Source organism: Eubalaena glacialis, chromosome 15, assembly GCF_028564815.1.
Source record: "Eubalaena glacialis isolate mEubGla1 chromosome 15, mEubGla1.1.hap2.+ XY, whole genome shotgun sequence".
Lineage (NCBI taxonomy): Eukaryota > Metazoa > Chordata > Mammalia > Artiodactyla > Balaenidae > Eubalaena > Eubalaena glacialis.
Window position 1 is genome coordinate 90,315,605 of NC_083730.1, and position 26,419 is coordinate 90,342,023.

The following is a 26,419-nucleotide window of genomic DNA, read 5'->3' on the forward strand; positions in this document are numbered from 1 at the left end:
TCCCCTCCCCCTCTTCCTCCTCCTCCCCCTCCTCCCCTCCCCCTCTTCCTCCTCCTCCCCCTCCTCCCCTTCCCCTCTTCCTCCTCCTCCCCCTCCTCCCCTCCCCCTCTTCCTCCTCCTCCCCCTCCTCCCCCTCCTCCCCTCCCCCTCTTCCTCCTCCTCCCCCTCCTCCCCTCCCCCTCTTCCTCCTCCTCCCCTCCTCCCCTCCCCCTCTTCCTCCTCCCCCTCCTCCCCTCCCCCTCTTCCTCTCTCTCCCTCCTTTCTTCCTTTCTCTCCCCCTCTCCTCTCTTTTCTGTTCTCTTTTTTAAAAATTAAAATAAGAGAAAGAGCTCTCCCCTCAACTAAGCTGGAAGCGTGGGGCTTTTTTTTTAATTTTTATTTATTTTTATGTAAAATGTTTTATTGAAGTAAAGTTGCTGTATAATATTATATGTTATAGGTGTACAATATAGTGACTCTCAATTTTTAAAGGTTATCCTGCACTTATAGTTATTGTAAAATATTGGCTCTATTCCCTGTGTTGTACATACATCCTCAAGTCTATCTTTTACATCTAATAGTCTGTACCTCCCACCCCTCATCCCTACGTTGCCTTTCCCCCAGACTGGTAACCACTAGTTTGTTCTCTATATCTGGAGTCTGCTTCATTTTTGTTATATTCACTAGTTTGTTGTATTTTTTTGGATTCCACATGTAAGTGATATCGTACAGTATTTGTCTTTCTCTGTCTGATTTACTTCACTTAGCATAATGCCGTCCAAGTCCATCCATGTTGCTACAAGTGGCAAAATTTCACTCTTTTTTATGGCTGAGTAGTATTCCATTGTGTATATACACCACATCTTCTCTATCCATTCATCTGCTGATGGACACTTGGGTTGCTTCCATATCTCAGAAGTCTGGTGCTTTTAACATTCAAGCCAATTCTGTGAGGGATGGGATGCCACTCCCATTTGGCAGGGCTCTGCATAGAGACACTTTCCCGACATGACACAGTTTAGAAAATGGAATTCAGGTGTTCACCTGGATGTGTCGGACACCTGCGTGGGAACTGGAGTCCATCAGATCTGGGTTCAAATCTTGCTTTAAAAGCTCTGTGTCCTTACTTATTCTGTGTGAGCTGAATAGGATCACATTATAGGACCGTTCTGAGGAACAGTAAACACTCAGTGCAGTGTGTCTGCACAGGTCCACATCTCTTTCCCCACCTAACCCACCTGTTTCCAATTCAGTGGGCAGTGTTGAAGAGCGGAGACGCATCCAGGTGGTTCCTGACGATCGGTTTCCACTCTCCTGAGCTCCTCCCACCCTCTCTGATGGAGTGTTTCATGTTTGTCTACAGAATCCTGGAAAGAGTGCTCGCTGGTGTGTTAGGAGCCTGGCTTCCAAACCCCTGGCCAGGAAAGGACACTGGGCTCCTGTTTGTACCACGAGTAGGAGGCTTGCTCTGAGCCCTCAGCTGAGGAAACAAGAAAGGACAAAGAAATCCGGCCAAGCGAGGACACTTCCTCTCGCTAACGGCTTCGGAAGCCCCTCTGAGATCAGAATATCATCATCACCCGGGTGACACCATGTCGCCTGCGGTCTGGCACAGACCCCCAGCGGGGTCCCTACAACTTGGGAGGCCAGGGGCAAGGAGATGGACCTGTGAGATGATGCGTCAGCTCCCGTCTTTGAGCATTTATTCAGCGCTAGGTCATGCGCTGCGTGCTTCCCATCCACGATGAACAGTCCCTGGTACTCTCTTGTTGGTCTGTTTCCCCACCGCCCCGCCTGCTCTGCAATATGCATACACTAGAATGAAACCTCCAGGAGACGCAGGATCTTTTTTTGTCGCTGCTGTGCCCCCGGTTCCTCAGACATCGCCTGAGTGTTGAGGCACTCAGTAGCTATTTTCTTGAAAGAACGCATGTTGCACGGAGTAGGCGGAGGTGGTCAGAGGCTCCCCATGCCGCAGCTGGAGAACTCAGAGCCGCGGTCCCTGGCCAACGAGGCTGGGAATTGCGGAAAGTAAAAGAACAGCTGTCGCAGCTGCTTTGTAACACTTCGGTGTGCAGAGGCTCTGGGATTGAAACTGTATTTCAGCGAGGACGATGTTTCCATTTCCAGTGTGAACACAGTATTATTTAATTCCCCACAGCCCTCGGTCCAGGGAGTCCACCTAAACGGACTTTAAGATGAAATTGCAGCCTTTAAACTGATTTCTCAAAGGATGTGGTTCATTTCAGCATCTTTACCCTCTCTTCGGGCAGCTTCCAAGACACCTAAGAACAGCCTTTTTTTTTTCTTTTTTTCTAAATTGGAGGTCCCTTCAGAGTGCCCCAGCTAAATAGTTACGACTCCGGTGCCTTTGATGTGAAAAATCCTGCCCCCGGCTCCCCCTCCCTCCATTGTAGCTGCTGGAGGGGAACCAGATTTGATGGTGGCTGCATCCTTCACGTCTGAAGGGAGAGAGAGCTGCTTGCCAGCAAGCATTCCTTTCTTACGATGGGTCAAAATGGTCAGTGAAGCTGGAGGAAAAACACTGCTCCCCAGAGAACAGGGTGGGGAAATATTGTTTTGATCCGCCTTTGACTTTTCCATCCCCTACATTTTTTTCCTGATATCTGATTCTCTTGCTGTGTCTGGTGATGGCTCCCGGGGGGGACATATGTTCGTGGCATCTGCCTGCCTTTCAAGCCAGACCGCCTTGGTGTTAGAACACAAGGAACCGTTTAGAGATGAAAGAGTTTGATGCAGCTTCCAGGTAACTTGAGGAAGGTGGGGACGTCTCCCGAAGCTGTGTCTCCAGGCACTGTTTTCTCCCAGAGTGCTGACATCTGTCTGATGTGGGATAAACACCACTGTGTCCAGAGTGTTATAACGGAACGGAGGTGATCTGGTCATTTTACCTCCTTTTACAAAAGGGGAAACTGAGGCCCAGGGAGGGGCCAGGGTCAACCAGGTGTCTTGGTCAGGGTTGTTGATTAGAAAGCAAGAGAAACCCGAATCTGGGAAACTTAAGCCAAAGGCAATGCATGACCCAGAATAGGAGGAGGTCATCGGAAGCCAAAGGCAATGCATGACCCAGAATAGGAGGAGGTCATGGGATCGGAAGAGGCAGAAGGGCCAACTCGGGAACGGGCAAGAACCAGTGAGACACAGAGGACAAGGCGACGGTAACCAGAGCAGGAGCCTTGAGGCAGAGGGGTCAGCCAGAGTGAGCCGTTCAGCCATTCCTTCCTTTTTCTCTTGTTTGCAGCACTTGGCGGTCCAGTTCCCAGACGGGCGCGCCCACCTGGTTAAGCCATTGGCCATACAGCACTAGAAAAATGGAGGATTCAGCCACTTCATCTGTAAAGTAGAGACGGGGGAGTAATGACCAGAAATTAACCTCCCATCACAGCTCGGTATAATAGGAGAAGGCTAATTCTCCAAGAGGAAGCTGACATGCTATTAAATCATATTAAATTGGGTGGATGCTGGGGAGCTCTGAAAGGAGAAGTAGCCACTACATCAGGGCTATGGCCGTCTCTTGATTCCTGATCCAGCGTTCTGTCACACTGGGCTGCCTTCTATGTAGGTCCCGAGGCGATGGGATGCATGGCTTGAAGAATCTGCTTTCCCCCTACCCTTAGCATGACCGCCCCATCAGACTTCAACATCACCACTCAACGAGCTCTTCTGACTGAAAGCCATTTGTTAACATTGATTTAGTCAAATGCTTTGTCATCCCCATGGTCCAAGTCACTTGTATGACTGAAGATTCGACTTTTTTGGATGGAGGTAGTTCTTTTCAGCTCGTCTATTTTCTATTAAGGACACTTTCAGGGCACTTAATAAAGCCTTTCCCTAAACTGGAAATGCCAAGTGGTACAAGTTGTGTCGAGTTGAGAGGGGATTGTTTGGCCAGGAGGCTTGGCCCCGTGCCTGTCCTTAGGACACTGAAGGGCCTCTGGACACTAAAAAGGAGGTTTGTACGGGCAAGCTGGGCTACCCCTTGCTTCCTAGGGAGTATTGACTTCCCCACTGAGCAATGACAAATTGCAGATTCTTGAAGGATTACCGAAGCTCTCTGCATTTCAACAGTCCACCTCTAGAGGTGAGTTTCCTTCTCCCCACCGTTTCTCCGGCTTCTTTTGGCTTCCCCGAATCAGCTTAACCAGTTGGACGTGCCTTTTGGGGATGTTGCCGATAACTGTCACTAGGAAAGAGTAAAGGTTAGTTTCCAGGATGACTGGCTGATGCAAATAGCAGTGTTATCCAAGGATCGTGAAGCTGTGACAGAGGAATCTATGCATTCAACTAATAAAGATTTATTCATCTCTTCCTGCGTTACCAGGCACTATTCTTGGCATGGTGGCGGGAAGGGGGTTACAACAGAGACCAAGATGGAGCAAGTGTCTCATCTCAAGAAACTTCCGTCTTAGTGGGGAAGACAGAACCTGAGCAAAGGAACACCAAACAATATCTTCACTAGTGATAGATGCAATAATGACAATCTAGCCACACGATTGTTTCTGGAAGTGGGTATTGGAGAATGTCTACTTGAGTTACGTGTTCAAGTGTTTGAAGGTGCTGGCTTCTATGCTAAGTGAGAAGAGGGAGGCCATGCAGACAGCAGGCAGGGGGAACAGCAAAGACAAAAGTGGGGATGAGCTTGGCGTGTTCGTGGAGCAGACAAGAGTCCCAGTGCAACCGGAGCATAGCGATCGAGGGAGAGAAGGCGAAAGAGGAGATCAGAGGGGGAGGATGGGTCCAACGAAAGGATTTCAGGTTGTGTTCTCATTGCGACAGGAAGCCAGGCAGACTTTTAAGGATGCACATGGCCTTAGGAGGTGTGTATTATGCAAAGACCCCTCTGACTCCTGGGAAGAGGATAGATGGTAGAGAGACAAGAGTAGAATCTGGGCGAACAGGCAACCACAGTGGTCCAGGAGAAAGGTGAAGAGGGCTTGGATTCAGAAGGTCACAGTAAAGAGACAGAGAAGTAAACTGACTCAAGATATATTTGTAAGTAAATTCATTTGTATCATATTTTTTAGATTCCACATGTAAGTGATATCAGATGATATTCGTCTTTCTCTGTCTGACTTACTTCACTTAGTATGATCATGTCTAGGTCCATCCATGTTGCACAAAACAGAAACAGACCCACAGACTTAGAAAACAAACTTGTGTTTACCAAAGGGGAGAGGTGGGGAGAGGGATAAATTAGGAGGTTGGGATTAACATACACACACTACTATATATAAAATAGATAACCAACAAGGACCTACTGTATAGCACAGAGAGCTCTGCTCAATACTCTATAATGACCTATGTGAGAAAAGAATCTGAAAAAAGAAGAGATATATGTATACGTATAACTGATTCACTTGGCTGTACACCTGAAACTAACACGACGTTGTCAACCAACTATATTCCAATATAAAATTTAAAAAATGATTTGGTGAAAAAAATAAAATGGCAAAAAAGAGAGAGAGATTTGGAGGCAGAGCCAACAGGACTGGCTGAAGGAGTGGGTAGGGGGAGGGAAGGTGGGGAGAGAGAGAAACCAATCCTTGTTTTTAGCTGTTGGGCTTCAAGGCTGGGGGGATGATGGTACCACTTACCCCAATGGGAAAGACCAATGACCCAAGGATGAGAATATAAGCAATAAAGCCTGTTTAAAGAACTAGAACCCTCAGTATCAAGCAGCGCGTTCCTCCTTTTAATCCACCTTCTAAGTGGCCAAAGAAGATGCTAAAGAGGGGCTACTGATGCTGAGTCACGTTGACCCTTCTCTCTCCAATCTGCCCCATCCACTCCATCGAAAGTACTGATGGGTTCCTCTCTCCCTACCTGCCGGCTCCCCACGCTGCCCCCCGGTCCAAGCCGCCATGACTCTCCTCTGAGGTTATCCGTCCGCCCCCTCGCTGCCCCTCCTGAGCCACTCTGCCCACGGAAGCCAGAGGGGTCTTTCTCGAATGCAAGTCTAATGAACGCTTTTACGCCAGTAGCACCCCAGGTCCTTCAGTTAAAGCTCCACCGTGCTCCGGGGTCTTGCCCTGACTGCTGTCCAGTCTCAGCTCCCACACGGGGTCTCCAGCTCTCTTGAGACCCAGCTGGGGGCTGAGCCAAGGGGCACATCTGCCCCCCCCCCCCGAGTACATCCACTCAACATGATGCCTTCCTGGTTTGTTTGGTGTTTTTTTGCCTTTAAGAGAAAACGTCAACCTGACAGTTATTAACTGTTTTTAAAAATGTTAGAGGGATGAGTATGAAAGACACTGATCACCACCCCAGCACCAAGCAGTGACACCGGGTGCCGGCCCCGCCCTGCCCTTTCCAGCCTCCAGCTTGCTGCCCGGATGTTAGGACGTGTCTATAACCAGGCTCATTGAACTCCAGCTGGTCGTCTTTGGGTCCTCAGAAGATCTCCACCCACAACAACCCCTCTTCCTGAATTCCCTTGCCTATTTTTTCCTCTGGCTTACATGCACTCAGAGTTCAGGTCTGAGCTCAGAAGTCCCCGTTTTAGGGAAGCCTTTTCTCACCCTCTTGGCTGAGTTATCCTGATTTCAGGGCTTGCACTTGATTGTCTTCGTATCCAGGCTTTTCGTGGGTGCTCGTTAAGTGTCTGGCGGATGATCGTGGACGTTGTGTTCCTGGCAGAGCCAGACGGTGTGTGGACTCCCCGCTGCACGTGGGGCTGGTGTTGTTTGTGTGGAAATCGTGCTGGGAGTGTGTGCCAGCTGTTTGCCGATTTGGTCTCAAGTCTATTCCCTGCCGTTCCCTTGCTCTGTGGTCGGTCGCTCCAAACTATGTTTGCCAGGATCCCTCAGCAGCTGAATTATGGTGATGTTTAGCCAGTGGGAGGCGCTGGTGAGAGATTGAAATAGGATGGGGGAAAGCAGTCAGGATATTTGCTGCCCTCTCTGCTTCAGATGGTGTCTCAGGCAGTGGGTCCTACGTCTTCTTGGCTCTTTTCCTACTGGGCAGCTCTTGACTGCAGCTCTCCCCCAGTGACCTAGCTCCTGGGGTCACCAGCCCCGCCCTTTGTCCCTTGACCCTGGAGGAGCATATTTTTCCCATTGATAATCTCTGGTTCCCTCGCCATCCCGTGTGCCCTCTCCGCCCCTCCAAAGCCTTTGCAACTAAAATTAAATCTCCTCTACAGAACTACCTAGGGCAGGCTCAGTTTTCTGACTGCTGACCACAGTACAAGCAGCATCCAGAAAACTGATGCTTTCTAGGGTCTGGTGGGTGGAACTTCCCACAGCACTGGGAGCCCAACACAGAGATGAAGGGCCTGGATGCTGGAGCCTGCCTCTGCATTTATGCTCTGGATGGGGCTGTCGTCTTGGTGCTGCTGAGTTTGGTGCAAGAATAAGGTCTCTGTATTTGAAATCATTCCCTTAAACGAAGAATAAGAAGCAGTTCTCTTTTTTCCCCAGTTTTACTGGGATATAATTGACATCCAGCACTGTAGAAGTTTAGGGTGTACAGCATAATGATTTGACTTACATACATCATGAAACGATGCCCACAGTAGGTTTACTGAACATCCGTCATGTCATAGAGATACAACATTGAAGAACTAGAAATATATATATATATATTCCTTGATGAGAACTCTTAGGGTTTACTTTTTGAACAACTTTCATTTATAACATGCAACAGTGTTCTTAAACTTTATCACGCTGTACATTACATCCTAGTGTTTATTTATAACTGGAAGTTTGCTGACTACATTTATCCAATTGCCCTCCCCCAACCCCCGGAAAAACAGTTCTTCTTAACCCTGGCTTCACAAGGGGATACCCTCGGAAGCTTTATCGGAAAAAAAAAAAAAAAAAAGACATCCGGCCCACGACAGACCAGCTGAATCTGAAGGGAAGAGAGGAAAGTGTTTCTGAAAAAGCATTGGTGCTTTGCACGACAAGTTATTCTGTCGTGCAGCTGGGGTTGAGGACAGAGATTGCCAGTGTAAATTCTCCCAGGATGAGGATGGCATGGACCCCCAAATCCAGAGAGAAGTGGTAGAGCAAGAATTAGACTGCTTTCTCAACTCAGGCAGAACCCCGCCCCCGGCTTGGAAGATGCCAGGGCAGCTGGATGCTGCAGAGGGGAACAGGGGACCAGAGCAAAGCAGCCCCAAGACATGCTGCATCTGCATTCACTCTGGTCAGTCTCCTCCCTGTGTTTTTAGCCAAATACATGGGAAACTAATCACAAGTGGTGGGAATTCTGGTGGAGGTCTGTGACCCACTGTGGGCCACAGTGCATTCACTTCTGTATCTCAAGTACCAAAGCGCACGCCTGGCACAAAACAGGGGCTTGGTAAGTGCTTGATGGATGGATGAATGGTGGGTGCTGAGCAGAGCTCGCTTCTGTTTTTCTATTTTAGAGTAAAACTTCCCTTTATCCTCTCTGGTCCTTTTAGTCTTAGTGGTTCGTGCTGCCGCAGAGACCCTCAACTCATCAATTACAGACATTAACTGTAAATTATACTTTTGCATAGTTAATTCAGCCTCTTCATTATGTATTTAGTGGTGCTCAGCAGGCTTAAAATTCAACAGCAAGCTTTGGAGCAGATCCAGTTTCTGTCTTCTGTGATATTTGGAAAAGGCGAAGTTTTAGTAGTGGACCTTGGGGCATGTCTTTCCTGGAAGATCTCCAATGGGCTCTGCTTTTTGCTTCTCCCTTGGACAGAGTTCAACCCTTCTGGAAAGGCTGATAGCTTCAAAGGCTGCATCCGCCCTCCTGTCCAACTGAGCGGGGAACTCCTTCTCCCTTTTTGAGCCGAAATGAATATTAACCTGACTAGTGGAAGGAAAGAAGAATGTGAATATCAGGGGACCCGGCTCCTGGCGCATCACTCATTCATTATTCATTCGACAAATATTTACTGAGCATCTCCCGAGGGTCGGCGCTGTGACGTATCACGAGAATATCACAGTGAACACTACAGCGTCCTTGCTCTCGTGGAGCTCTCAGGGGAGAAAAAAGGGAGGGGGAAGATGGCCAACGACCCAGTGCCTATAAATGTATAATGTGTCGTGTGATGATGTGGATAAAGTGGCTGGCTGGGCCATGGATAACAGGGTGAATGTAGTGATGGGTGAACCGCAATGGTGTCTGGGGGTGAAGCAAGTGCAAAGGCAGTGAGGTAGAGGGAAGCTTGGTGGTTTTGAGTAGAATAAACTAGGGAGAAAATGGTAGAGAAGGACACTGGTGCAATAGTGGAGACAGGGACATCGTATTATCAGGAACTGGGAGATGAAAGCATTGCTAATTCCGGGGCCAGGCTTAGAACGGCCCCTCAAAAAACACTTGCTCTGCCATGTTCAGCTTCCCCTAACAAATGTCGTGGGTGTGTTTCCAACCTACAAATCCAGTGTGCAGACCATATATATACAACTCTATTCCTTTATCTGTCAGTGCTTTCAAGGTCTGCCTTAAGCCCTCATTCTACTTGGTAGCAGAAAAGTTAATCTGGTTGATTTCAAGTTTGCTAAGGCATTTCAGGTTTAAACTCGGTTGATTCAGTCTTTCGAGCTCTGCCCCATTTTCTTCAAAACTGACCCAGGTGGGAAGGATGACAGCTTTGGATGGGGGTTGGGGGGACCTTGGGTCTTCAGATAATCTGGCTCATGGCTCATCCACAGAGATGTCATCCAGTGCTAAGGTGTGGTCATGGTTCAGCGCTGATGTTCATGAGGTTTCCATGTTTCTACCTGGTCTCTGAGTGCACCATCCATGACGTCTTTCCCTGCAAGAGAAAGACTGCAGGAGACTAACTTCAGTAGCCTTCCCTGGAACTAGGTAAAAATTCCATTGCTTTCCTGTACCATTCAGGCCTTAGGAGACTGGGCAGTGGAGTGAGCTCCCTCTCAAGCCCTCCCTGCCCCTGGCATCTTGAGATAATCCTATTAGACTTCTGCCATATCCTGCTGGCAAAGTGCATGGGAGACTCTAAGATCCCTTAGGAATCAAGTGAAAGACTTGTATCAGTCAGAGACATCATCTCTTATCCATTGCTGTGTAACAAACTGTCCCAAGCTTGCGATCTTCAAATAACTATTATTTCTCAATAAATGGGAATTTTCTGGGCAATCCCTCTGTTGGTTTTTCCTAGGCACTCTTATGGAGCTATATTTATCTGGTACAATAGTTTGGAGCCGGGATGGCTGGGCCTCACTCTCTCCACATGATCTTGCATCTGGGCATCTTCATGATCCAGTTGGATCTGAGGGATGAACTCAATGCTTTCCCTCTGGAGAAGGGACCACGGTGGCAGCACCAAGAAGCCAACCACGTTCTGAAGAGCCTGCTGGATGGTATGTGGGACCAGGCTGTCTCCACCTGCATCTCTGAGGCCCTCTTAGCAGCTGCATTTCCTAAAGTGTGACCTTATTTAGCTAAAATTTCAGCAGCTTGAGAATTAACGTATCACACATTCCTCATATGTTGGGTCCATGTAAGCCACAGGCTCTACTGCCAGGTAAACAGAAGCCAGCAGTAATGCAGGACCACAACTGAGCCTTCAACTGTGTGGCCAAGGGTTCCCTGGAGCCATCGTGGGGGACTTTGACACAGGAGGCGTCTAGAAGGACTGGAACCTTCCATGCACTTACTCCCCACCATCAAGAGCTCCACTTGATCCACGGTTTTGTTCAGCTTACCTGTGGTCCATCTCATCTACCCATTTCTTTTACTAATTGTATTAGCTGTCAACAATTTGCGCAGCTATGTGCCAGGCTCCTAGAGTGAGTTAAGCATGTACATTTATCTCCCTAAATATGCACAAGACCCTGCAAGAGCAGAACATATATCCCCATTTCAGAGATGAGTAAACTGAGGTATTGAAAGCATGAGTAACATGAGTAATGTCTCGAGGGTAAATGTGAGGTTCGTATCCAGAGCTTTGACTCAGAAAACGTGTGCGCACACCCATCCACCATGCTGAAGAAAGGAAAATAAGTGACAGGACCTGGTCTAGTCAAATTCAGGGTCAGAGCTGGAGGCACACTCTGCCTGGGAGGGATGCTTAGATCAGGATCCAGGGACCTTGGGTAAGGTCTTGTTTCTCCCCACCTGCTGTGTTCAGCAAATCCCAGGACACACGGCCTTAGGAGGACAAAGATGTCCAAGTCCTGCCAGGTTGTTGAACAGGAGAAGTACTGTAGCCAGAGCTACCACTTGATGAATAGTTGTTTTTGTATGCATTCAGCTTTCCACATATTATACCTTTTATCCTTCCAACTGCCTCATAAGGGTGGCTTATCAGAGATCAAGGAACCGATTCTTCTACAGGTAAAGTTAGTGGTTCTTCAACTTTGCTGCATATTAGAATCACCTGGGGAGTCCTTAAGAATCCCGGTTCCCAGGTCCCACTCCAGGCCAATGAAAGAAGATCCCTGGTGTGGGACCCAGACCTCAGAATTTGTTAAAGCCCTCCACCAAATAATTCCAGATATTCATCGAAATTGAGAACGAATGGGTTAAGTAACCTGCTCCAGATCACACCCCCACTAGAGAGCAGAGTCAGAATTCCCACCCAAGTGTGTCTTATTTCAGAGCCCACGGTTGGAATGCCTACCCAATACAGTTGTTGCATGGACACTAGAAAGCAAAAAAATAATCATCATTCAAAAGCAAAATGCTTGGTGATCACAGAGAGAGAGCCTTTTTGGTATAGCAGTAATGTTCGACCTTGGCCACACATTAAAATCACCTGAGCTTTTGAGTGTTGTTTCCCATGTAACCAGAGGAAAGAACAAATCAACTGCATTCATAAGGGATATAAGCAGCCTGGGGTGGAATTTTAGGAGACAGATCATAAAAGTGCCATGTTGTGGACTCCACTTTTAAATCTGATAAGCCGCATAGTTTGGTAGGCAAGGTAAATAAGACATAATATATGTTTTTCAGCTTACAGAATGAACAGTCATCAATTTCTTATCTCACAGGATTATTCTGAAAAATACATATTTCAGATTTAAGAAACTGAAATGTAATAACTTTACTGAATTTTTTCCTAAGCTCTAAAAGTATTTTGAATAAAGTCATTTAACATCAAAAAGAAAAAAATCGCCTGAGCTTTAAAAATACTAATATCTGAGTGGCACCTCTTGAGATGCTGATTCCATTGGTCCAGGGTAGACCCAGGTATCGATAGTTGTTATTTTTTTTTTGTTTAGTCTCCCCAGGTGATCATAACATCCAGCCAAGGTTGAGAGTCCCCGCTTTGTGGAAAGGGAAGGCTCAGGTTACTTCCTTAAGGGTTGCAATTCACCTTTGAAGCGATGTCATTGGCATCAATATGATTTACGTAAAGTACTCTCTTTCCTCATCCTTCCACATTTACCTGCTTCTATAAATTTTTAGGCTTTGGAGACTGGGATACCGAGAAGGGAAAAAAAAATTAAGTCTGAGCTCAATCTAGTCCAAGTGTGTCTGGAAACAGGGCAACCTTCAAAGGCTTTTCTCCTTCCTCTGCCCTTCACCGTTATCCTGCATCCTGAATTCTGCTAATTGCAGAGAGCAGGAATGGGAGAGATGACTCTCTCAGTAACAGACCAGATCCTTTCGCACTGTCCTGACATATTGGATTAGGGGATGTTAGCTCAGCTCAGCCAATCAGATATCCCCTCTCAGCACTTTGAATGTGGAATCAGTGGTGCAAAGCATCAAGGACAGTAGAAAATTCGTTTTGGCATCAGCAGTGGTGTCCCGTCTAGAACTGGTTTTGTCCAACTTTCCTTTGCTCCCGCCTATTCTCCACGTCTTCTTCTCCACACTTCCTAGTAATTTTGAGGCATGTGTTAAGTTCCCTTTTCTTTATCAGGCAGCTCAAGGTGTTTTCTGTTGCTTGCAACTTGCAGCTCAAACTGATATGCTGCAGCACCGTGGAGAGCTCCCAGAGATCATCAGGGCATTCCTGTGGATGGTGGGGTCAGTGGGACTATCTAATAAAGCCTTTCCCAGAGGAGACGTATGTATCCTTTGCCTTCATGAAATACACATGAAGTAAAATGAATCAAACGATGCCTGGGCCAAATTATTCTGTTCTCTTGGAGCTGCTTCCCTATTATAAGGTTGATTTCTTCATTTTGTTAGTCTCATTTCTTTCTGCAGGCAGTAAGCTGTCATCAATGTCTGACTTGGGAGCTGAAATCCCTTACACTCCACAGTGGGGAGGTAAAGCCCTTTTGGCTTCTTAAGATACACCGAGACTTCATTTTCTTACGAGATGGAGTGCAACACCTAAGAGGTTGGATAAATTGGGTTTCCAAAGTCCAAACTTTATTGTGACTACTGGGGGAATTTATTTGCTTTGGAGTAAGAGCTTTTTTTAAGCCAATTTTGAAAATTTCTTTCGAGAGTTACTGCAATAAATCTACACTATTGACTTAGCAAGTAGTGGTTCTTGGGCTCTCTCTGGAGTCACTCAAGTGTTTAAATTCCTCTATTTATTACTCCAAAGATATCACAAGCCCCATATAGGCTGGCATGGAGGGTTCTTGGTCCCTTCAAGGCAAAGGCTTAACAAAGATTTCAGTTGGCTCAGAGAGAGTAGGAAAGCACTGGCCACAGACAGAATTGCAGACAGGTTTCTTCTTTTCTTGGTCCCCATCTGCTAGCATAATGTATCATACCATGGTATTGTGTCTGACAGGAACAGCTACCAAGTAAATGCACTGTATACAAATCTGAAGAGATCCCAGTTCAGATGAACAGCAGGGAATTGGCATCTATACTCTGGCTTGTTCTCCGGGAGCTCCTGGACCAGCCCTAAAGGGGCATGTTTAAAAGGTGGCTTTAGACCAAATCTGAAGTCACAGAGAATGAACATAGTGTCAAGTCCTGCTAAAAACAGGAAGAGCTCACATTTATTAACCTTTGGTCCTGCCAAGTTCTGTTCTAAGTGCCTGAGACATATGTGATCATTTATTTAATACTCGTGTCAACTCCATGAAATGGGAAGGAGTCGAGTTCCCACTTGGCAACTAGGGAAAAGAGGGCAGAGCTGCCCAAAGTAACCCAGCCGGTAACGGGTGATGCCAGGACTTGAGCTCAGGAGGTCTGCTTGGAAGGTGACAGCAAATGAGTCATGACACTGTCTGTGTTCCCTTGAAAGAGTCACGGGTCCTCTTCTTGGTTCTACCCACTAACCTCTCTCCTGCCCTTTACCACTTCCTTTCTTTTTCATTCTTTAATAAAATACTTCTTGGATGCCCAGTATTCACAACATGTAACACTGGATCTGCTTTTGCTGCAGCAGGAGTGAGATGGAGGAAAGGGGTGTATCAAGGACCAGTTCCAGCCCCAAAGCCAGCACTGTCACACCCCCTGGGTACACTAGGGGTCCCACGGACCACAGTTTGGAAATCACCACACTGCATTGTCTTTAGGGCAGGAGTCTTCCACCTCAAAGATGGGGGTAGGTCGAAGGCACATTGTAAAATCTCTAGCATTATTCTCAGTGTAGGCATCCTTTAGGGGCCACGATGGGATCTTTGGATAACTGGATTTTTGCCACGTGCAGTACTAAGGAAAGTGAATTCTTTGTTGTATAGAGTCAGATAACCAACAGCTACGTCTCCAGCGAGCACAGCCAAGTAGCCAGCTCTGCTGCAGATAAGGAGATACCAAGGGAGGGTGTTACTCCTGAGAGGGTAAGATTAAACCCCCTGAAATGAGGGAAGTCTTTACCCTAGTGAAGGGAGAGGCTGGCCAGAGCATGCAGGAAGGATGTCCAGAAGTTGAGTCGAACAGACCCTGATCCCTGCAGGCCTTAGCTGCTGGACCAAGAAGTCTTAGTTTGGAAACACTCCAGATTCCAGACACGTCTCCCTCATTTGCCAAGACAAATAATTCACTCTTGAGCTTGCACAGACCATGGCTTGAGGTTCCAGACGCTGAATTCGTTTTCCCTCCCAGAGGGATACGCAGCATCTCATAAGTGGCTATCCTCCGGGCTCCACTTCCAGCCCGGAGTACCAGAAGGAAGATTCATGAGTCCCGGTGCTTTGGCTGGTGCAGCGACCTTGCTGCTACGTCCCGCCACAGCCTCTGAACGGGCCTGAGGGTAACAGAGTGAGAAATTAGCGTTCTGGCTACTGGGCAAGACCTGAAGATTGAGTGGGTGCATCTTGAACTGATGATCACCCGCAGCAAAGGGAAGAGTTTCTCCATGACTCTTCACGTGGTACCAGCACGTGCTTGGGATGCAGTGTTAACATCTTTGGTGTTTCTTTCTTGATGTGCTGTGGAAAAGCCCCCTCAATTCACCTGCCATCAGGTGGCCTTCCCAGAAGCTGCCAGCTGAGAGAGTGCTAACTGTTGGCCCACCACTTACTTAATATTTAGCCTACAGGCAAAGAGCATTGGGTGCACCTCAGCCTGGCTTCAAGATCTCCCTGGCCAACCCTACAAACCCAGCTGTATGCCTGGGATGCCCTTCCTTGTTGTCTCCACCAATATTGATTCTTTTGATTCAGTAGTTCCAGAAAGCTTCTCCCATTTTCCCTTCTCTGACCTCCTAAAACAAGGTCTGGCAAACTTTTTCAATAAAGGTCCAGTTAGTGAATACTTAAGGCTTTGCAGGTGTTACGTTACCTGACACAATTATTCAACCATATTCTTGTATGTAACACGAAAACAGCCAGAGACAAAACATAAACAAGCGGGCAGGGCTGTGGTCCAATGAGACTGTTTACATAAAACAGGTAGCAGGCTGCATTTGGCTGACAGACCACAGTTTGCCCATCTCTGTTATAGGGAAACTTGCTTGGTGTCTTGTAATTTCATACTCGACCCCCAACTAAATTAGAGGAGAATGCCGTCGAGAGCACAGGGCTGGGAAATGGGAGAGGCTACATTCAGCTTGCTTCTGCCACTAACTAGCTATGTGGTTGAGAACAAGGAGTTTTCCCTTCCTGGGCTTTCGTTTTGTCATCCGAAAAATGAGATGTTTGGACTGTCGGTCATTCCCAAAGCATCAGAATTGCTGGGGCAAGCTTGCTAAAAAATACGTAATACATGTACCCACTTCAGATACAGGGTATTGGTCAGATTTCTTAGTTGCAGACATCAGTCCCTTTAGCTAGCTAGTCCTCCTAAACAGAAGCGTTTTCCTTAAAGGATACTGGACAATTCCAAGAATCTCTAGGAGAGCCGTTGAATTGAATGTGTTTACTACACAGCCAGGGACAAGGCAGACAGGGAAGAAACACAGACAAGAAAAATGACCAACTCTGCAGTGGACCTTTGCACTGGAAACATCACTTGGCATGATCATACAGGGGCCTGGATGACAGAACCACCACAGCTGCCCCGGAAGAACCAGGACCATGATGCTTGTCAGAAAAATCCTGATTTCCTTCCCCGCTGCTGCTTCATAACCCACTTCTACATCTAAGTACCAGTAGAGTGGCTCTGACAAGTGGAAACTTGGCTTTAAGCCTGCAGGTAGCTGCAAGGGAGTCTAGAAAGGTAGTTTTATGCTTCTCAGCCTCTGTAGGAGGATAAGCTAGGAAGGGGTTGAAAGACGTTGATTTAGCTGCTTACAATATCTGCCACACAAACGACACTGAACTTGAAGGGGGTCCATTTAATTCCAAGGTCATCCAGGTTCATGGTGCCAGGGTGAGGCAAACTGGATTAACTCACTGTCTGAAGAGCTGGTCAAAATCAATCCAAGAGACTCATCAATACATACACTGATGCTCAGTGTTGAAGATTCTTCGCCCGCATCCTTAACGTGTGGGTGCTATTCCATCCCACCCGCCCAGGTCCCTACATTGTAGTTGGTGCCAAGTCCCAGGTGCTATGCCTGAAAGGCATTTCCTTTGTCCTTACATTCTAGTTATAATTGTGAGGAGGATGGGGCAAAGGGATTGAAAGGTCCTTCCACCGAACAAAGTCAGCTTAAAGCTATTTTCCTCTGCTCTCTTCCAGAAGCAGCAGTTTATCCAATGAGGTTGTGCAGATGAACTTTGAAATCGCCAGCTTCAGCAGCCTGTCGGGGAGCCAGCCCATCACCTGGCAGGTGGAATACCCGCGGAGGGGGACCACAGACATCGCTGTGTCTGAGATCTTCATCAGCCAGAAAGACCTGGTTGGCATCGTGCCCTTGGCCATGGTAAGACCGGTGTGATCATGCATGCGCGTGTGATCATGTGTTCAGCTGTCTGATTGTACCCTGGTGTCCTTCCTCTCTTTCCCAGGATGTTTGCTGCAGTTGTTTCATGGGATGTTTGCATTCACAATTTCGCCTCTTCCTAGTCCTTGGAAGTTGCTGTCGTCGTTAATCCACCCTGTCTCAACTTCAGCTATTTTCATACCAGCTTCATGACATTTGCCAAATTTATAGTATTTACTTACTTCTTCTTCTTGAAGTCTACTCCAGTTCTTTTTATTTCTGTTCCTTTCTTATAAGGAAGCTTTAGGCCACTATGTCTATTAAGATGGGTATGGTATGTTGCTGCTACAACAATCCCCAAATCTTAGGTGCCTAATGCAATCTACGTTGTTCTTGCTTATGCCACGTGGTTTAGATGGTAGGGGGCTCTGTTCCAGGCAGTCTCTCAGGGATCTAGACTGATGGATACGTCATCGTCTTAGAGCTAGAACATCAGGAACATGTGGCCTTCTTGGTGGCAAAGACAGAGGAGCAGTCAGAGTGACATGCAAGCTCTTCTAAGCAATGGCCTACAAATTACATGTGACACTTTCACACACATCCGTAGGCAGAAGGAGTCCCGTGGTCCTGTCAGATTTCAAGAGGGCTGGGAAGCATGGGTGCAGAGGAAAAGTTGGATGACTACCCCAGTCTCTGCCTCACTACACAGTAAGTCAACATATGATTGACACAAGTCGAACACAACACAAATAGAGTATACACAAACCCGTGTTACCAACTTCTAGCTAGACCCCATGCAGCTGGAACTGAGAAAAGAAGAGGATGATAAGGGGCTAGACTGTAACTCTATCCTGTGGTCACTCACCCACGTCTGCCAAGCCCTGGGACTATTCTCCAGGACCATGCTTGTGCACAAGTGTTAAGTCCCCCTTATGGAGATACATAGAGGATGGTGTTTCAGAGGAACTGGAAGAGCGTCCTGAAGTATAGCTCCAATGGTCTTTGCCAGAATTCGCCTTCATAGACAAGGAGCCTGGCATGGATATTCTAAAGCTAATTTCTGTTCAGCTTTGGAATAAGCAGGCTTCATTGACACCGGGTTAAGAAATATATCAATTAGAAGTCTTTGAGTTCCATGTGACAGAAAACCCAACTCAAACTGGCTTAAGCACGATGAGAAGTAACCAGCTCACATAACTTAAAAAGTCTAGAAAAGTGTTTCTCAGATGTTAATGTTCATATAGGTCACCTGACGATTCTTCTCAGATGCAGGTTCTCATCTAGGAGGTCTGTGTTGGGTATTTTTTAAAGCTCCTAAGTTATGCCGATGCCTCTGGACAGCAGAGCACAGGTTGCGTACCAAGGTTGCAGGTGTGCAAATGACGTCATCACGGAAGGTGGCTTCTCCTCCCCTCTCAGCTCTGTGCTCCTCTTGGCTAGAGTCACTGTCTAGGAGGCTCTGTCCCCAAGGTGGCCCCTGGCAGTGCCATGCTGATGTAGTCACAGCATCACATCCAGCAGGAAAAGAGTGAAAGATCATTGCCAGTCACCCAAGAAAACTCCTAGGACTGGCTCTGATTGGAATTAATTGGCTTGGCTTGGGTCACACGTCTAACCTGGGAAGCCAGTCACGGAAGCCAAAAGGACGTGATGCTCTGAATGGCCAGGCCTGGGGAACACCTCCCCCTGGAGCATGTTTGGGATCAGTTGGAGGACTGGTAGGCGTGGTGCATGATGGGAAAATCTGATTCCACTGAAAGAGGGGCAATGGATGCTAGTCAGACACAGCAACAAATGTCCACCACAGGAGGTATTAGGATGTGTTAATACTCTGAGGTTAGAGAATGACTTCTCTTGACTTTTCATGTCCTAGAAAAGGCCTCAACAATCTACAGCCTATGGGCCAGATTCAATCTGCTGCCACTTTTGGTACACCATGCAAGCTAGGAATGGGTTTTGCATTTTCAAATAGCTACATTTTGTGCGGTTATATAAGTCGCTTCTTAGTATGCTCAGTTTTGCCTCTTGGCTCACAAACCCTGAAATAATTTCTGTCTGGCCCTTTAGAGAGAAAGTTTGCAGACCTATGTCACAGGACCTCGACATCAGTTCTAGGGTATACATGCCTAGTTCCCACCCTACCGATTTCAAAAAGATAAGTCATGCAGATACTGTGAAAAGTAAAGTCATTATAAGTATATGAGATATGATTTTGGCCACGCTCTTTTTTTTGGCCGTGCCACGTGGCATGTGGGATCTTGTGGGATCGTAGTTCCCTGATCAGGGATCAAACCCATGCCTCCTGCATTGGAAACCCTGAGTCTTAACCGTTGGGCCACCAGGGAAGTCCCTGGCCATGCTTTTCAAGGGACAACAAGAAAGCCTTCTTTGAAGCAAGGTATCATTATTATTGTGCTTGCTGTGTTTTTGTAATACCTTTAAGGTAAAATGAGATGACGACTTATGTCACACCCAGAATACTTTTGTGTGCAAATAGCTGTAAATGAATTCAAACTGGCTTCGTCCAGAAGGTCACAGAGTGGCTGACTGCACGGAATAGAGCGAGGACTTCTGACGGCCGGATTTCAGAGCTCATGTGATGTCATCCTTTCGCTTCCCCTCGAATGTACAGTTTGACATCAACTCTGCAAAGTGGTGTGGACATTTAGGAACGGTACTAGCAAGTAGACAATGAAAGAGGCAATTTGGAGGGATTTCTATTCTCTTATTTTCTGTATTTTCAAAGGTTTTTTTTTTTTTCCTAGAATGAGCTTTAGTACCTTGAGAAGCAGCCAATACAGAAACTTTTATTGGAAGGAAGTAGCAAATAAAATGGCAGCTTGACTAGAAGATGAGAAATTTTTTAAAAAACTGAACAAGAGGCAAATCTTTATGTTACCTGTCAGCAGCCAGTGAGGCAACGGGTCATCTTTGAAAAAAATGAATTGCCCCAATCGTTGCTCATTCTAAAGAAAAGCAAACTTCCGAAAGGTCACAGAGAGGATTAACCGAATAGGAAATGGGCCTCTTTGGGGAAGTTCTGACCTTAGAATCAGGCCTTCTCAAACCCCTTCCTAAATCCAGGAAGAAAGCCATGACGCCACCGATGTGATTCTCGGTGGCCTTCCGTCTCACCCAGCAGTACCTTCCAACTCCCGGTGAGTAAATGAGACGGAGGGAGCCGGGGACAGTGCCCTCAACTCTCCAGCGGAGTGACCCTTCCAGGCGGGAGCCCCCTGAATCACACTGCCCGCCCCCAGCAGCACCCTAGGTGGAGAACTCGGCCTCACAAAGCCATCATTTACCCACCCCGCCGTCAGACTTAACTCAGCGACAGGACCCTTTCCTTGCATGGGGGCAGGCAAGCTTCAGGGTCCAGCTCCTTGGCCTTCGAGCATCTCACACCCCTCCAGTCCTCAGCCCCTGCCCTCAAAGTGCCCACATCAGCGGGGGTGGGAGAGAGGGAGGGGTCTGGCTGCGGGGACCAGGACCGAAGGCTGGTCCAGGGCAGCCTGGGGCCAGCACAGACCAGGAGGTGAAGCAGCAACGTTAGTGCTTGGGCTTCAGTTCTTCTTTGACATAAGAGAAAAGTATTCACATCACTAGTTGAGATCCCACGAGCAGAGGTCAGGCGCAGACCTCCATGTGGCAGTTTCTGCAGGTTGGCGGCAGGGGTGCGGGGATGCTGGTCTCTTTTCAAGAATAAAGACGTGCAGAACCCAGCCTCACCCTGAGCTCTTACGAGGTGCAGGCACTGTGGGCGCACGTCGTGATCCATCCGGAGGAGTCAGCGGTAAGCAAACGGGTCTTCCCCCCGGGGGGCAGGGGATGTGGGAGGCAGACAGACAGCAAATAGGAAGCGATTCCTTAAGCTAAAACCAGGTCATGATAAGGTGCTGCCATGAAGACGAATAACGCGGGACAAGGGGATGGCGTGTAACCGGTTCCCAGTTCTGTTCATGTCTCAGAGTTTCTCCCTGCAGTTTATTTAAAAATAAAACGGTAGGGGAGTTTCCTGGGAGTCCATTGGTTAGGACTCCGCAATCTCACTGCCTAGGGCCCGGGTTCGATCCCGCAAGCCACATGCCATGCAGCGAAGCCAAAACAAAAATTAAAATGAAAATAAAATGAGGTCCGAAATCCAATGACTGGTGTCCTTAGAAGGAGAGCTCAATTTGGATATCTGGAGGAGACCACAGGGAGGAAGGCCTTTTGAGGACGGCGGCAGAGCTTGGAGAGATGCACGTACAAGCCAAGGAAAGCAAAAAATTGCCAGTAACCTACAGAATCTAGAACAGAGGCAAGGAAGGTTCTCCCCTAGCACCTTCAGAGGGAGCCCAGCCCTAGGGACACCTTGATTTTGGACTTCCGGTGTGCAGAATCACAAGAGAATGAACTGCTGTTGTTTTAAGCCACCCAGTTTGTGGTACTTTGTTACTGCAGTTCTGGAACGCTCATGCATCCCCAGCCCTCCCCCTCTTGCTGCGTCCCAATCCCTCCCCATCTTGCTGTATCCCTGTCCCACCCCCTCTTGCTATATCCGCAACCCTCCCCCTCTTGCTGCATCTCTGTCCCACCCCCGGCCCCATCTTGCCGCACGTTTGCCAGGGGCATGGTCCTCTCTGCGTACGGCTCCTGTCCTGTCAAAGAGGCTGTTTTCCGTGGTCCTCCTCTCTCTGGGTACCAGTAACTGGGCTGCTTGCTTCAGGCTCCCAGCTGAGATGGGCCTCTGGGTGCTGCACCACCCCTGGCTGTTTCCTTTGATCCTGCCCACAGCTCTGTCATCACACACTCTCCAGTTCAACTCCTTTGAGTGGACCTTCTGTTTCCAGCCAGGATGCTGAGGGATACCGAGCGGTACGAGCTTCAGACTCTCCTTGCCAGAGGACACATCACAACTGTCCTCAGTCTGTGAGGGGAGAGGTTAAGGGATCTCACTCGGGTATCTGAACCCCATGGCCGGATATTTCTACCCAGCAGTATCCCATGGTTACTTCTCTGCATCCTTTGTTGTTGCTAAATTCAGAGAACCAGAACGCAACGTGCATTCGCAGCCTGTGGCATTGCAGAGATGCTCTTGGACCCCCTGTCAATCTACAAGTGACGGATGACTTAACTTGGCTTTGAGGTCCGTGGGGAAGCATGTTGGCAATATCCTGTGTTAGAGAAAGGCAAATACAGGCATTTCAGAGAATCGAGGGACATCTCCTTTGACAGGGATGGGATAATACTATTTTTAAAGAGACAATGAAAAGATAATGTTTTCTGATTTTCCCAAAACACCCTGATCTCCACGCTCCTTCTCCAACTTGAAGATTTTACATTTGTAATTCTCTAGGAGTATTTCAAGGATGGCTTTGATGCTCTCGGCAATTGAAAAATGTTTGCGCAGTTGAAAAATAACTATATGGGCAGAATAAGTGTTTCCTTGCCACAGCTGGAGATTTACTTTGGAATTCAATTTAAAAATGTCCCTCTCTCCAACTAACCAGCCCAGATTTGTGTCTAAAAAGCTGATCTATGACTCATCAGAAGCTGTTTTGACTTGGTGGCAATGGTTTCAAGGTTGCTGATTAATTATCCAATTAATGGTACCTTATTCACTGCCTGCCACAAAGAAAATGCTCCAAAAATGTGATTATGATTGTCATTCATGTTTTCACCATCATTATGTGATCTTGGGTTTCCCCATCAGTAAAAGGAAGGGGTGGGGATGAGCAGTGGCTCAGGTCTTTCCCAAGTTTATACTTTCCATTATTTTACTTACATTACGTAGAAAGTAAAAACTGCTCTAATTTTAAAGATTATATTACTTCACTGGGGATGAGAGATGGAGATGGAGAAAAAAAGTGATTCTAACATAGGAAAATTAGCTGGAGGGACTCACAGGCTAGCGCTGTCTTCTTCCTCACCCTGAATGTCAGTCGGAGCCCAGGTACTATAAGAGGGGACCCCAGGAGAGAAAACCGCATGCACCGTGGCACAATTAACTGCCAGCCCTTAGCACACCAACTTCTCACTTTTTACAATGTCCATACACCACTGAGTTTATCCTTTACTTAATATTTTCTCTAATAGAGAACAGTATAGGAATTGGGAGCCAACTATGTTGGCGTAAGTCCTAGCTCTTCCTCTAAATGGCTGTGTGACCTTGGACAAGTGTCTTGACCTCTCTGTGCCTCATCTGTAGAGTGGGAATAGAAATAATACCAGACTCGTAGGACTGTTTTGAGAACTAAATGTACTCAGAATTCCTTGTCTGGCACTGGTAAGCCTTCAGGAAATGCTAGCTCTTTTACCTTAAGTAGTTCCATGTTAAACTTCTAATTATATTTAAAAGGAAATGCTACTTGAGTAGGTATACTTCAGTAGGTATTGAATCAGTTGTTTATAAATCCCCTAAAGACAGGATGTTAGTATAGAAATGTTCACCCATGTGTAGTCAGAATCACCTTGGATGGGGGAGGGGACACCCCAGGGTAATCTGTCCGCAGCCCGAGTGACCCCAAAACCCCACGTTGCCAGCGAGAATGCGGTCACCCACTTCACGACCCCAGCCTTCCCGCTGGAATGTCAGAAAAACAGTCCTGGGAGAGAGTGGCAAGAGGATGGGAAGTGGCAGATGACCAGGAGGTAAAAATGCCACAGCACGCCTGCAGGGGTCCTTAGTCCCTTTGGGAATCACAGAGACCTCAGGCAGGTCTGTGAACTTAAACGGGAAAAATTCCACCTCCAAGTTCCCTAACAACCTCTAACCAAAACTCAGCATTTCCGCCCATTATGAACAGAGATCCCCCGAAGTATTAGCAGCCACCACTGCACTCGTATCACAGATTTCCATACGTATTACTGGCAATCCAGACACCCTGAAATACCATTTCTACTTTTCACTAATTGGAAGTTACGGTCACTTTACACCCAATCCTAGATCTTATTTTGAGGTACACTAACACAGAAGCACATGCATTACTCTATTTCAGATATTCTTTATATTTTGATACCTGTATTTTAGCACAATTGGCTTCCTTTGCAGGTCTACGTATTTTATTTTATGCATTTAAAGACTTTATTCTTTATTAAATTAATTTTTATTGGAGTATAGTTGATTTACAACGTTGTGTTAGTTTCTGCTGTACAGCAAAGTGAAACAGTTATATATATACATATATCCACTCTTTTTTAGTTTCTTTTCCCATAAAGGTCATTACAGAGTATTGAGTAGAGTTCCCTGTGCTATACAGTAGGTCCTTATTAGTTATCTATTTTATGTATAGCTGTGTGTATGTGTCAATCCAAATCTCCCAATTTATTCCTTCCCCCTTCTTCCCCCTTTGGTAACCATAAGTTTGTTTTCTACGTCTGTGAGTCTGTTTCTATTTTGTAAATAAGTTCATTTGTACCATATCTTTAGATTCCACATGTAAGTGATATCGTATGGTATTTGTCTTTCTCTGTCTGACTGATTTCACTGACAGTCTCTAGGTCCATCCATGTTGCTGCAAACGGCATTATTTCGTTCTTTTTTATGGCTGAGTAGTATTCCATTGCATATACGTACCACATCTCCTATATCCATTCATGCGTCGATGGACATTTAGGTTGCTTCCATGTCTTGGCTACTGTGAATAGTGCTGCAGTGAACACTGGGGTGCATGTATCTTTTTAATTATAAAGACTTTATTCTGAGAAGGATTCTTAGGCTTCACCAGACAGTGAGAGATGCCCATGACACAAAAAAGACTAAGAGCTGCGGCCACAGAGAATTAAACCCTCACCCCAAGCCCTCCGTCACCCCAGCCTGTGGGGAGAGGGCGATGCCACGGTGAACCTCTCCTTATTAAGCACCTACTGTGTGCCAGGTGTGGTTTGAGGTACTGCCCAGCGCCTTCACTCTCAGCATCCTTGTCCTTGCTGAGTCCTCCCCCTGAAAGTCTCCCCGCCACGCCTGGTTCCTGCAGACTCAGCCCATGAGGGTCCCCCTCCCCCCATAGCATCAACAGCTGTCTCCTGACACCCCATGCTGTTGTGCTACCATATCTTAGTCTCATCACATCTGAGGAAATTCCTCTTTTATCATTCCCCAACATTCTCTTTTTTATGTTTTTATTTATTTTTTTAATTTATTAATTTTTAAATTTATCTTTGGCTGCGTTGGGTCTCTGTTGCGGTGTGCGGGCTTCTCATTGCGGTGGCTTCTCTTGTGGCAGAGCACGGGCTCTAGGCACGCGGGCTTCAGTAGTTGTGGCACGTGGGCTTCAGTAGTTGTGGCACGCGGGCTTCAGTAGTTGTGGCGCACAGGCTTAGTTGCTCCACGGCATGTGGGATCTTCCCGGACCAGGGCTCGAACCCGTGTGCCCTACATTTGCAGGTGGATTCTTAACCACTGCGCCACCAGGGAAGTCCCACGTTTTTATTTGCTTACATATTTATTGCCTGCTTCCACCAGCCCTCCCCCAATCTGGAAGGTTGGCTCCGTGACAGCTGGGATTTCCTCTCTATTTCATTTCGGCCTCGAGTCCCTTACTATCCATTCCTTCCATCTTCCATCCAATATTGTCTGCTGGCCGGCTGTGCACCAGGCTGGGGAAACAGCAAAGAACAGGCCCTGTCCCCGTGTGCAGCATCGCAGACGTTCTCCTGCGATGTCCGCTTTGAAAGCCCCCTGTGCGTCTGGGGCCCTGGTTCCCTCCCGCTGCCTCTCCCCTAAGACGGCGGGTTCTGAGGTGCAGACGCACTCCCGCAGCACCGCCGCCTGCTCAGCCCCAGCGCCCGCCAGCCGAGAAGACAGATCTTCACATCCAGAGGATGCTGGATCCTGGTCAGTTCCATGGGAAGGAAGTCAGGAACAGCCTGGAAACTACTGGACAGGATAACAGTCAGCCTCTTAAAGACTCCAGGTGGCCGGTGAGATGCTACAGCAGGAATAACGCATTGTGGGTGCAGAATTCTACGCCCCTGCCGGTTCCCCTAACGCCTGCCACACACTCTGATGTGGCACCTTCCCATCTGTGTTGTGTCTGTCGCAAACAGGTCTCAGAGGCTGCGGCATCTCCCTGCCTTCCAGCCACAGGCTCATCCGAGCCACCAGCATCTCCCTGCTGCTATCCTGACCCCTGACAGCTCATTCCTCATGATGAGAACCTGACCAGGTCTTGCTCCTCCAGAATGGCACTCTTCTGATAACTCCCCTTGCAAAAGAAAGAAAGAGGGAGAGAGAGAGAGAAAGGGAAAGAAAGGAAGGAAGGAGGGAAGGGAGGCAGGGAGGGAGGGAAGGAGGGAGGAAGGAAGAAAGAAAGAATGAAATAC

The 26,419-nt window shown here is 47.4% G+C and overlaps 1 protein-coding gene across 1 annotated transcript in view; it reads left to right on the top strand.

Annotated features, from left to right (window-relative positions):
- TMEM132C (transmembrane protein 132C) overlaps nt 1-26,419 on the top strand; it is a 379,805-nt gene that overhangs the window by 288,535 nt on the left and 64,851 nt on the right. The window contains exon 4 of the mRNA XM_061169897.1: nt 16,930-17,113. Within this exon, the coding sequence (XP_061025880.1) occupies nt 16,930-17,113 (184 nt within the window). The remainder of the gene's footprint in view (nt 1-16,929; nt 17,114-26,419) is intronic.